The 13879-nt window shown below is 42.4% G+C and overlaps 1 protein-coding gene across 1 annotated transcript; it reads left to right on the top strand.

Annotated features, from left to right (window-relative positions):
- The first annotated feature begins 993 nt into the window (after window positions 1–993).
- LOC115103232 (retinol-binding protein 1-like) lies at window positions 994–5463 on the top strand. The gene is made up of 4 exons (XM_029624036.2): window positions 994–1275; window positions 1753–1931; window positions 3828–3929; window positions 4755–5463. The coding sequence occupies exons 1-4, from the start codon at window positions 1203–1205 to the stop codon at window positions 4803–4805; spliced, it is 405 nt and encodes a 134-aa protein (XP_029479896.1). The 5' UTR covers window positions 994–1202; the 3' UTR covers window positions 4806–5463.
- The last annotated feature ends 8416 nt before the right edge of the window (window positions 5464–13879 follow it).

Below are 13879 nucleotides of genomic sequence, written 5' to 3'. Positions count from 1 at the left end.
AGCCTCTCAAAGCACTTCATGTTGACAGAGATGAGGGCTGCAGAGCAATAATCATTTAGGCAGGTTACCTTTGTTTGCTTGCTTACAGGGACAATGGTAGACATCTTGAAGCATGTGGGGAAACTATTACATTTTCTCTCCGCCCCATGGCAAAATTAGTAGAATTGCATGAAATTAGTTTTAAAACTGCAACGTTTTGAATTGCAGAAAATGTACTTTACCACTACAAAAAAACACACTGGCAGTCGTTAATTAATTGTATATTCTGTTGGTTCAACGTAATTTAATTGAAATGTGGAAACAACGTGTATTCAACTAGTGTGCGCCCAGTAGGAAAAGTATCCATTGCCAAGAGTGGGTGGCACCAACCAAATATCACTTAGGGCCCCCATTTATTTTACCTTTATTTAACTAGGCAAGTCAGTTAAGAACAAATTCTTATTTTCAATGACTGCCTAGGAACAGTGGGTTAACTGCCTTGTTCGGGAGCAGAACAACAGATTTTTACCTTGTCAGCTCAGGGATTCAATCTTGCAACCTATGGGTTACTAGTCCAACGCTCTAACCAGTAGGCTACCTGCCGCCCCATAAGGTTAGGCACCTCTCATGGAACAGATGGATTTTCCATTTAATTTACTTTGTCATAATAAATAATGCCACGTGGTGAAGAATAAATAAGTAGCCTAAATATTTGAAGAAATTCTTGTCGTCTTTCTCTGAATATGAGTCAGCAGGAGACCGATTTTGCATCTCTATTCTTCCTCTCAATGTAAGCAGGTGCCTCTATTCTGGCAGAACACATTGAGCAATTCATTTACTCATTCTATATCCTTCTCCATTTGATGTCACACTGGGTGACTCAGAGCTGTCAGAGCAGTCGCCCACAACAGCGAGAAGTACTTTCAAGTAAGCACTCTAAAAATAGCTCATGCGTTAATTGTTAATTGGTGTAGGCTCTTCACCCAAATGCACAGATTGGACAGGGACGCATAGGTTGGATTGGGGGTGAGATGAGGTAGTGGATCAGCGACAGAGGAAGGGAATGAATTAGCCCAATTCTTCAAAAAAGTAATTGGATTAAAGTGGTTCTGGTTAAAATTGGAGGTAGGACAGTGGTCCGACATTCGATCGCAAGTTAACAGCGGTATCAGATCTCCTTTACCCTTTTCACTGGAAGTAAGGAAACTAGAAACACAGACAATATGCCAGTTGACCTGAATGGGTATTGGAAAATGATCTCCAATGACAACTTTGAGGAGTACATGAAAGCCCTCGGTGAGTTGTGCCAGCATCTTTCATGGAGTTGTGGTGTGCGGGGACTCGAACGTGGATGATTCTTCGAAGATACTGGCACTGCGGTCAATATTTGGGCTCTAGGCATCAATCAAAACCTAAACCAGGCTTATAGCTAACATTACCACACTGAATATACTGACAAATATAGAGGGCTATAGCTGAAAATTGGTTTATGAGCACTGGTAGATACGTACGGTTACTGACATATTGGTTGTCATTTTGAATCCTCTCCAAAATGTTAGTTAAAAAAAAAAAGGATGCCCAAAAAGAGGACAGCATTTACTGAGTTGGATCCATTTATATGTTGGATCTTACTGAATAGTGCCTACTTCTCACTTAAAACATATTTTTTTTAAAGGGGTAGGAGAGAATGAGTGTGATGTTTGGGGAGCATTTCTGGTCATTAGTATTAAACTCTCTCTCTCTTCTTTCCTTGGGTACACATCCATCACACAGATGTAAATGTTGCCATTAGGAAAATTGCCAACTTGTTGAAGACTGACAAAGACATCAGTGTTGATGGTGATCACATGGTCATCAAGACCCTCAGTACCTTTAAGAACTACAACATGGATTTCCATGTTGGCAAGGAGTTTGAGGAGGATCTGTCAGGGGTCGATGACAGAAAATGCATGGTGAGTTGACAAAAACATGGTGAGTCTGTTGTACATTCAAACTACATTTTTATTTGGACAAAACATCTTTCTGGATATAGACTGCATGAGAACAAAGAGTAAACGTGATGTCTCAGTATGATTTGATCAACCAAATGCCCTCTCAGATCCAAATGGCAGTCTATGTGCTTACCCACACATGACTGAATTACAACTGTGAATACAAACGGTAGATTGCTGCTTCAGAGGGAATCAGTTGAATAAGGCTAAAGAGGGTGGGTGTAATTTGTGGAACGTTCCAACAGGAATCTGTTCCAAAAACTTCGTAAAGTACAAGGTTGCCAACAAAAAACGCATACAAAGTAGCATGATCACTTCACCTAGCTAACTAGCTGCAGAATAGGCATCAACTCACCACGTAGCTTATTCTTAATGTTTGTCCACGGGGTACCAGAGTGAGGACAGACATTTTCAGAATAAACGTGGTGAGTGAAAAACTTAAATGAAATGGCCCACTCCCTACCCGGTATCTTATTCTGCCACTATACAACTTTGTATGCGTTGTTTGTTTGCAAACGTGTTATTTACAACGTTTTTGGAACGGATTCCTGTTGCAACATTCCACAAATGATACCCACTGGAGTGCTGGAGAACACTTATGCCTATAGGGCCAAGCCGAGTTGCACTAAGGTAGCCTGGTTGAGCACCCACCATAGTTGCTGGAACTGCTTAAAAGGACAGCGTGAAAGGAAACATATCCAAGTCAGTACAGTACAGTTAGGGTCGGCCTCAGTGCATCCGGCTATAGAGGACAATGTTAGAATGCTAGTCAGGATCTGTGAATTGATTCTGATCTGCATATTCTTCGCCTCAAAAAGAACTGCCCTTGTAAATTTGTAGGCAAATTACTTTCCAAGCCCATTACATGCTGACTAGATCGGGCACGCAAGTGCGGCATCGTGCGCATGTTGATTTTACCCATCCACACCAGACGCGATCAGGACAACCAGGTTGAACTCTGAACCAGCTATATTAATTTGGCAACAGGTCAAAACATGAAACATTCATGGTCATTTAGCTAGCTAGCTTGCTGTTGCTAACTAATTTGTCCTGGTATATAAACATTGGGTTGTTATTTTACCTGATATTCACAACGTCCTGTTTTTAGAAATTTAACCCATTTAGAGTCACACAAAATTGTGTGTTCTCTACTCCGACAATTAATCCACAGATAAAAGGGGAAACCTAGTTCGTTTCCAGTAATCTCTCCTCCTTCAGTCGTCTTCTTCTTCTGTGGACTTTATATGGCAGATGGCAACCAACTTTAAGGGTCATTACCACCACCAATTGGACTGGAGTGTGGACCTCAGTTCTTTTTCAATCACTGACGTGGGTATATGTTCCTAAAAACCAATCAGGGGGTGTGAGAGTTGGAACTTGCAGCGAGCCAAGCGTCAAAAATAGAACCGAGTTTGGATCAAATGATTGAATAACATGTATGTATACATTTAGTTTGCAACGCTCCCAACACTAACGCCAGTGGTGTGGTCAGCATGTTAGCCATCACCTTGTGCGCTGCTGCGAGTAGGCTACAATCAGGGAATGAAATGACGTCATCTGTTATTGATCACTGGGATAACTATTTCATGTTCTAATTGACCATTTGTGAGTCAAATTCATAAATTCTTTACTATACCTTTATGACTATTTACAATTAACACCTGACTTGTTTATGTCATGAAAGAGCTGGTGTGTATAATATCTGGTCAGTATTGTGTGTGTATATATATATATGTGTGTTCCCTGTACGTTGTTCTACATATGGTCATGCACCCTCTGTGTGTGTGTGCGTGTGGGTGGGTCATGCTCCTAACTGACAGTAGAATGCATAATGGTGTCTCTCCTCTCTTCCCGTAGACAACTATCTCATGGGAGGGGGACAAGCTGGTGTGTGTTCAGAAGGGAGAGAAGGAGGGCCGAGGCTGGACCCATTGGATGGAGGGAGATAAGCTTTATTTGGTAAGAGAGTCTATTCATGTCATTTGAATGCAATTCTACTTCCTCAGTTCCTGGTTTCACTTTTTGTCACAACATATCTCAGATCAGGTGATAACATTTTTTTTAAATGATATAGATGGATAGACTATAGAAAAAAATAGCAGAGATGAAAACTTGCATTGTTTTTGTATGATTCAGTTTTGTTCAAATATAGCTGGTTTCTGGCTTTGGTAACCTCATAAACAAGATTTGAACAAAACATGAACCACCGGGGGAAATACTGCATGATTAAATTCAGATTTGTGGATAGGATTCGAGTCTAAGGACCCTTCAGAGAATTGGCCCTTTTATTGTGCACCCCTGGTCAACCCATACACCAACATTAGTACATTTACTGACCTCTACAATTACTTCATTACCTTGTCATTACCGATTTTCATTCTATGATTATTGTCATTAAAGCTAAATAAAAGGCATTTGACTGCCAACTTATTGAGTCACAGTGATTTCAACAGATGTTCGCAATCTTTGGCCATTAAATTATTCATTAGCAAAGCGCGCTCCCTGGAGTCACTAAACCCCGGATCACTGAACAATCGCGGCCTCTGGTGGTTAGAAATATAACTGCAAGTACAAGTGCTTTGCGTATGGTTATTCTCCATAGAGGGGATTGATTTACTGCAACCATTTTTGATGTCTTCACAGCTGTTTACCTCCAATTAATGATGATAATGATTTATTTGTCTCTCTCTGCACAAACAAATAAATAATTAATCAAAGGGATGTATTAGAAATCCTGTTCACTCTCTCGGTGGAACATAATTTTACCTTCTGTTCTCTCTGCAGGAGCTGAGAGTTTGTGGAGTTGTGTGCAAGCAGGCTTTCCAGAAAACCTAAACCAGCACTGGAACAACAGAACGGCGCACCCGGCCTGAGAGGGCAAGACAGACATGAACATGACCCGAGCCTGCGACAGAGAACCCCTATTGTAATCATCTGTCTGCCCATCCATCCATTCTTCCTTATTTCCATCCACCCTTTTACATTTAATTCCATCAAGACTGTTACAGTGCCCCACTCAAACTATCCACAACAGGGGAGATGTAACAAAAAGGAAAACAACTGTTCATCACTGTACTGTAACTCTGTCTCAGGGCGGGTGCTCAATTGATTAACATGTTAAATGTGTGTGTACGCATTTGCACTGCAGTAGGTGTGGTAGGCTTTGTGATTAGTGCCTCAATCTCTGATGATGCACCGGACTGATAACTGGTGGTAAGCTTGACCACTACCAAGGAAGGTTTCAGTGTAAAGTCAACTAATATTTGGGCCATGAGAGAAGCAGTGAAATGAATTCAAACACACAAACTTTGGATGCTACATTTTAGGATACATAAATAAATGAAAAATCTGTATAGAAAATAGTGAAGTAAATAATAAATGTAAGAAGATGTGATCATGTAACCAGGAAAGCTGGATATGAAAAAGACAAGTGGATTATTAGTTGGATTCATGAAATTGAACGTAAAAAATGTAATTAAAAAAATCCACAGTTTGTCTCTTTGTGTCTAAAAAAATCCACTCTTACCTTTGATCATCCCGAGGGATTTTAAAAGTACCCTTTCCCAATCCCAGTGACAGATAGACCTCTGGAGACAGACAGACAGACATGGAGAGAGAAGAAAAAAGGTAATCACTCATTTTGGCTAAACCAATCAAATCAATACATTTGAATCTATAAAGCCCAACAGTTATCACAAAGTGCTGTACGTGGTCTATTCCCACAAATTCTGGTTTACATAATCAATCATTCAATGAGCAGCCCATTAAGCAATCTATCAAACAGTTATCATCACTAGCCTTCTCATACCTTTTTACTTTGCTTAGTCAGCTGCACTGGCGATTTTAGCGTGTAAATCTTGGTGGGGCAAAAAAAAGAAGGTGGGATGCATGCCAGCAAAGCCACTATAACTGTGACAAACGGTGCCCACAAAATGTTAGGGCCTACATAAAGCTGTCCCAACACCTTACCACCGCTACACTTGGCTTTCAGCGGAGCCTTGTCTGGCAGCAAAATAGTAAATTCAGCCTCATTTATTGCCTTTTAAAAAACATAGCTGATATGGCTGACTTGCTTAAACAAATGTAGTTTCTTATGAAAATTGAGATGTACAAACTAAGGCATAAGGGAACGACATATAATATCCAACAAGTAATCAAACAATTCCACAACAACTACCTAATACACACAAAACTAAAGGGATGGAATAAGAATATGTACACATAAATATATGGCTGAGCGGCGTAGGCAAGGTACAATAGATGGTATAAGGTGCAGTATTTACATATGATATGAGTAATGTAAGATATGTTAACATTATTAAAGTGGCATTGTTTAAAGTGACTAGTGATCCATTTATTAAAGTGACCAGTGAATTGAGTCTCTATGTAGGCAGCAGCCTCTGAGTTAGTGATTGCTGTGTAGCAGTCTGATGGCCTTGATGCGTGGTCAACAGTCAATATAACTATTTGTTCAGCACTTTTGAAATGTACACAGATAGGATTCCGAACATGGGCCTTTCTTACAGTGTACTCCCTGTACAACAAGTCAGAACCGTAGGGTAAATAAAGGAGGCATATAAACGGACAATGAAAGCTCTTACAATATTCGATGATTACATTTCTCTAAAACAGAATATAGGCTACATGTGCACCACCAATTTAGAACAGTAGGTGAAATTAAGAGGTGAAAATAGACCAAATTATTAGGGTGAGGCACATTGAATGCCGTTCGGTTCTTTGCCTGTCAAAAACGATACACGTCATGTTAAATCATATTTTAATTTGACTCGTCAAATAACACAATTCTATTATAGAATTTTAAAAAAGCGGCCCACGCTTGGATTGCGTCCTACCTGACAGGTCGCTCCTACCAGGTGGCGTGGCGAGAATCTGTCTCCTCACCACGCGCTCTCACCACTGGCGTCCCCCAGGGCTCTGTTCTAGGCCCTCTCCTATTCTCGCTATACACCAAGTCACTTGGCTCTGTCATAACCTCACATGGTCTCTCCTATCATTGCTATGCAGACGACACACAATTAATCTTCTCCTTTCCCCCTTCTTTATTTTTTTATTTTATTTATTTCACCTTTATTTAACCAGGTAGGCTAGTTGAGAACAAGTTCTCATTTGCAACTGCGACCTGGCCAAGATAAAGCATAGCAGTGTGAACAGACAACACAGAGTTACACATGGAATAAACAATTAACAAGTCAATAACACAGTAGAAAAAAAAACATGGGCAGTCTATATACAATGTGTGCAAAAGGCATGAGGAGGTAGGCGAATAATACAATTTTGCAGATTAACACTGGGGTGATAAATGATCAGATGGTCATGTACAGGTAGAGATATTGGTGTGCAAAAGAGCAGAAAAGTAAATAAATAAATAAAAAAACAGTATAAAAACAGTGTGGGAATGAGGTAGGTGAAAATGGGTGGGCTATTTACCAATAGACTATGTACAGCTGCAGCGATCGGTTAGCTGCTCGGATAGCTGATGTTTGAAGTTGGTGAGGGAGATAAAAGTCTCCAACTTCAGCGATTTTGCAGTTCGTTCCAGTCACAGGCAGCAGAGTACTGGAACGAAAGGCGGCCAAATGAGGTGTTGGCTTTAGGGATGATCAGTGAGATACACCTGCTGGAGCGTGTGCTACGGATGGGTGTTGCCATCGTGACCAGTGAACTGAGATAAGGCGGAGCTTTACCTAGCATGGACTTGTAGATGACCTGGAGCCAGTGGGTCTGGCGACGAATATGTAGCGAGGGCCAGCCGACTAGAGCATACAAGTCGCAGTGGTGGGTGGTATAAGGTGCTTTGGTGACAAAACGGATGGCACTATGATAGACTGCATCCAGTTTGCTGAGTAGAGTGTTGGAAGCCATTTTGTAGATGACATCGCCGAAATCGAGGATCGGTAGGATAGTCAGTTTTACTAGGGTAAGCTTGGCGGCGTGAGTAAAGGAGGCTTTGTTGCGGAATAGAAAGCCGACTCTTGATTTGATTTTCGATTGGAGATGTTTGATGTGAGTCTGGAAGGAGAGTTTGCAGTCTAGCCAGACACCTAGGTACTAATAGATGTCCACATATTCAAGGTCGGAACCATCCAGGGTGGTGATGCTAGTCGGGCATGCGGGTGCAGGCAGCGATCGGTTGAAAAGCATGCATTTGGTTTTACTCGCGTTTAAGAGCAGTTGGAGGCCACGGAAGGGTGCTGTATGGCATTGAAGCTCGTTTGGAGGTTAGATAGCACAGTGTCCAATGACGGGCCGAAAGTATATAGAATGGTGTCGTCTGCGTAGAGGTGGATCAGGGAATCGCCCGCAGCAAGAGCAACATCATTGATATATACAGAGAAAAGAGTCGGCCCGAGAATTGAACCCTGTGGCACCCCATAGAGACTGCCAGAGGACCGGACAGCATGCCCTCCGATTTGACACACTGAACTCTGTCTGCAAAGTAATTGGTGAACCAGGCAAGGCAGTCATCCGAGAAACCGAGGCTATTGAGTCTGCCGATAAGAATATGGTGATTGACAGAGTCGAAAGCCTTGGCGAGGTCGATGAAGACGGCTGCACAGTACTGTCTTTTATCGATGGCGGTAATGATATCGTTTAGTACCTTGAGCGTGGCTGAGGTGCACCCGTGACCGGCTCGGAAACCAGATTGCACAGCGGAGAAGGTACGGTGGGATTCGAGATGGTCAGTGACCTGTTTGTTGACTTGGCTTTCGAAGACCTTAGATAGGCAGGGCAGGATGGATATAGGTCTATAGCAGTTTGGGTCCAGGGTGTCTCCCCTTTGAAGAGGGGGATGACTGCGGCAGCTTTCCAATCCTTGGGGATCTCAGACGATATGAAAGAGAGGTTGAACAGGCTGGTAATAGGGGTTGCGACAATGGCGGCAGATAGTTTCAGAAATAGAGGGTCCAGATTGTCAAGCCCAGCTGATTTGTACGGGTCTAGGTTTTGCAGCTCTTTCAGAACATCTGCTATCTGGATTTGGGTAAAGGAGAACCTGGAGAGGCTTGGGCGAGGAGCTGCGGGGGGGGGGGCGGAGCTGTTGGCCGAGGTTGGAGTAGCCAGGCGGAAGGCATGGCCAGCCGTTGAGAAGTGCTTATTGAAGCTTTCGATAATCGTGGATTTATCGGTGGAGACCGTGTTACCTAGCCTCAGTGCAGTGGGCAGCTGGGAGGATGACCAGGTGGCGAATCGCATCTCTGCATGTCTGGCAGACATATCAGTGTGGATGACGGATCACCACCTCAAGCTGAACCTCGGCAAGACGGAGCTGCTCTTCCTCCCGGGGAAGGACTGCCCGTTCCATGATCTCGCCATCACGGTTGACAACTCCATTGTGTCCTCCTCCCAGAGCGCTAAGAACCTTGGCGTGATCCTGGACAACACCCTGTCGTTCTCAACTAACATCAAGGCGGTGGCCCGTTCTTGTAGGTTCATGCTCTACAACATCCGCAGAGTACGACCCTGCCTCACACAGGAAGCAGCGCAGGTCCTAATCCAGGCACTTGTCATCTCCCGTCTGGATTACTGCAACTCGCTGTTGGCTGGGCTCCCTGCCTGTGCCATTAAACCCCTACAACTCATCCAGAACGCCGCAGCCCGTCTGGTGTTCAACCTTCCCAAGTTCTCTCACGTCACCCCGCTCCTCCGCTCTCTCCACTGGCTTCCAGTTGAAGCTCGCATCCGCTACAAGACCATGGTGCTTGCCTACGGAGCTGTGAGGGGAACGGCACCTCAGTACCTCCAGGCTCTGATCAGGCCCTACACCCAAACAAGGGCACTGCGTTCATCCACCTCTGGCCTGCTCGCCTCCCTACCACTGAGGAAGTACAGTTCCCGCGCAGCCCAGTCAAAACTGTTCGCTGCTCTGGCCCCCCAATGGTGGAACAAACTCCCTCACGACGCCAGGACAGCGGAGTCAATCACCACCTTCCGGAGACACCTGAAACCCCACCTCTTTCAGGAATACCTTGGATAGGATAAAGTAATCCTTCTCACCCACCCCCCCCCCCTTAAAATATTTAGATGCACTATTGTAAAGTGGCTGTTCCACTGGATGTCTTAAGGTGAACGCACCAATTTGTAAGTCGCTCTGGATAAGAGCGTCTGCTAAATGACTTAAATGTAAATGTAAAATTATAGAATGTTGTGTGTGCTGAATTTGTACGTGCAAGCCAAGTGCCACCACTACTACCAGTAGCAATGTCAAAGCAGTAGAAAAAAGTTGGCAAACAAGCACACACCGGGCCACGAACGATGTGTTTACAGTACTGCGTTGGTGACCAAATTATTATGGTGAAGCACATGGTCTACTAACAGCTTACTACACAACATACACTTAGGATTACTTTCTTAGCTACAGTATACATATCTCCCTGGCATATTGCATTGTTTATGCAGCAGCAAACAAGACATTTTTGGACTCACCTTGTGAAGGTAGCGCAGCAGTCCTTTGTGGGCGAATTTTGCCATCAGACTTTGTCATTGAAGTCTGGCATTCTCTGGATTTATGGTGGGAACTCGGGGAAAAAACACACAGTCACTCCATTGAATGGAATAAGGCTAACGTTAGTGGTTGCTTTGCAATGCTTGCAGTTAGCCACTGATTCCTTCCGAACGACTCATTGTTGAATTTGCGATTTCCAACTTGTTGTGTAATCTTTATGTCCAATGGCCGATGAGCACCTATTCATGTTATCTATAATTTCTCTTCATTATTTCTCTTCATATGACAATAATTAAAAAGGATTTGGCAGTAGATTATTGACTTGATTCATGATGATGACTGCTAGCTAAGACTTTGAAGGTAAGATATTGACATGATCAGTCCAATAAGAGCTACTGTACATATAACATGCTTTGACTTCATTTAATCTGTGTCCAATGACCTTGAGGCTTCTTGGAAGGGCACTTGTAATATAACTCTATGGCAGGACCCAAACGGATGAAATTTTGGATGTCTACCCTTACTAAGCACTTAAACTTGGGAACGATTAAGTGTCCCCATGAGTGACAGAACACTGAGCCAATCACGGCGCAATGCTCCTTTTTTCTGCTGGCTCACCACCACAGAAAGCACTGAGCTAGGCGGAAACCCCTGCCTTTTGGAGCTGCCTTACTCAAGAAAACAAAAAAGAGACCATGTTTGTATGCGGCTTTATTAACTAAATTATATATATACAGTGCCTTGCGAAAGTATTCGGCCCCCTTGAACTTTGCGACCTTTTGCCACATTTCAGGCTTCAAACATAAAGATATAAAACTGTATTTTTTTTGTGAAGAATCAACAACAAGTGGGACACAATCATGAAGTGGAACGACATTTATTGGATATTTCAAACTTTTTTAACAAATCAAAAACTGAAAAATTGGGCGTGAAAAATTATTCTGTTTCAGAGGCCCAGCTACGATAGTCAGAAAGTTTATTTACGAGAGCGCTGGTCTGTTGAACAAAACAATTCATTTTATACTGGCTTCTCATGCACACACATTCACTCTAACATAGGCACACACATTCACACTAACATTAGCACACAATGTCCTGCTACCCGGCCGAAAAAGATTAGGGGAATACGTGAGACTTACTCCCCATCCTCCCTCAGGATAGGGAGACCCTGGGAAGTACTCTCAGTGGCCCCAGCCAAGGTCGGCACCGAATCTTGCTCAGACAGTCTGTTTTTAAGATACTATAAGAGACATAAACTATACACACGGATATATAATTCTACTGACTAAAACCACACACATCATTAGAATAATATCATGATTCTAATCAATTTCATACAATCATATGGTTTCAGGGTGGAATATTCTAATCATTCATATGAACATATAAATCCCATTATCAGTATCCCCCATTTGCCCCCTTTAAAAATGAGAGAGTCATTTTGATGGATGGCTTACTGGTGTGAACACTACCGGGGCAGTCAGTGGGGTAGAACATAGAATGATACAAAAAATGGCACCAATATCGTCTTACCAGTGATTTTGCCATATATCTTCTCTCATTAAAGCCGAAAGGATCAGGAGCGGACTGGCCATCTGTCGTCTCTTCCCCCCTATAGCCATAGCATTTGACTGTTTTAGCAATAGTACTCTGCCCTCAGCCTTGGCTGATATATAAAGAGACTGGGACACTTTACACATTCACATATGATTCAGCCAAAGGTTAACCATTCAACAGAACCAACACGCCAGCAGACTTCAATGGCAAATCAGAGTTGGAGAGCAGTGATAACTTTGAGGATACATGAAAGCACTGAGGATGATTATTTTCTCCATTATCTCCATGGATTACCACTATGGTATATACAGTATAATATTCTTCCATCCATCTGCAGAGAAGGATGAGAAAAAATGTCAAATATATTTTATTATCACATACATACTAGTGCCTGTACAGTGTGCACTACCACCACCAATATGCTGTATTGCAACTGTACAGTGTGCCAATATGCTGTATTGTAACTGTATAGAGTGCCAATATGCAGGTCTACTATATATTACATTTAGATACTATCTTCAGCAGTATTAACTGAAATATTCATGTAAAATAGATTCATAACATTGTAGTTACTCCACAATACTAACCTAATTGACAGAGTGAAAAGAATGAAGCCTACACAGAATACAATTATTCCAAAACATGCATCCTATAAGGCACTAAAGTAAAACTGCTAAAAATGTGGCAAAGAAATAAAGGAGGCGGACAAACTGTGTGCCCAGAAGGGGGAAAATGCCAACTGTGGGTGGAAGCACTGGAACGATCATGTTCATAATAGTTATGCTGTATAAGCAATGGCAGTATAGCATCTTTATCCTTAACATTGCAGATAGAAATATTAATGTGGACCTGAAATTATTCCATATTGTGCATGACAGAGAACATGTCACTTCTACTGTATCTGAATGTTATCGAAATGTTGCACCTTCCTCAGGAGCTGATGAACAGCACAGAGATATCGCCACCTGCAGGATATAAGTGGATGTGCAGCTTATTTTACAGACTGACAGGAGAACGCCATTCCAAGGTAGCATCTCAATGATTCTTTCCTTCGTTTGCATTGATCGACCAGGACAAGACCTAGACCTATCCTGTTTCTTCAAAGGGAATGAGATAAGTTGAGGAAGATGACAGCCCAAGCTCCCAATACAAAAATTGATATCTGACCTCAAACACTTTAGATGTATTATCTGAATTCACAGAAACTGACCTGTGAGGACATAGTCTGCTTGTAGGGGTTTAAACATTAAGAAAAAATAATAAAGGACATCTGGATATAAGTTACTGGATTCACCAATTTCTTTTGTCATACTGTTTCAAACTCATATCATAACACAAGCAAATCTGAATAAAGCATTGTTTATTGTTCCCTCTTTTCAGCCTTATATATGTTGTTTTTGTTGGGCAAATATTCCATAACTCTAATACAATGTTGTCAGTCTTTTCATAGAAATGAATCTGTCATGTGTTAGCCTAAAACCTCTCAAAGTTGATCATGGCAACCCACTATTATTGCTAAACGTCCCGCTGGCTGATCATTTATTAGACTCATTTGTATAGCCCAGTGTTTCTTAACCTCTGTGTCATTGGCCAGCGTCAGTCTGAGGGATGTGCTGAGATAGTTAATTTACAACGGAGTCAGTTTTACAGTTCTAGTTTTAATGTGAGCGGTCCCCCAAGCAGAAAAAGCCCTGACACAAGAGGGACCATAGCTTGCTGGTCCCAGCTGGCATAAACAACTTTGAGAAACTACTACCTGGTCAAAGACAATTCCATATGGCCATAGCTGATACACAGCGAAGACTCCTAAACCATATAGGATTAGGAACATAAACTAGTGGGTATGCTTTCTACCCTGGACTGAACACCAGTTTTACAAAGATACTGC

This window comes from Oncorhynchus nerka, linkage group LG20, assembly GCF_034236695.1.
Source record: "Oncorhynchus nerka isolate Pitt River linkage group LG20, Oner_Uvic_2.0, whole genome shotgun sequence".
Classification (NCBI taxonomy): Eukaryota; Metazoa; Chordata; class Actinopteri; order Salmoniformes; family Salmonidae; genus Oncorhynchus; species Oncorhynchus nerka.
This window is presented reverse-complemented; position numbering and strand designations above follow the sequence as displayed.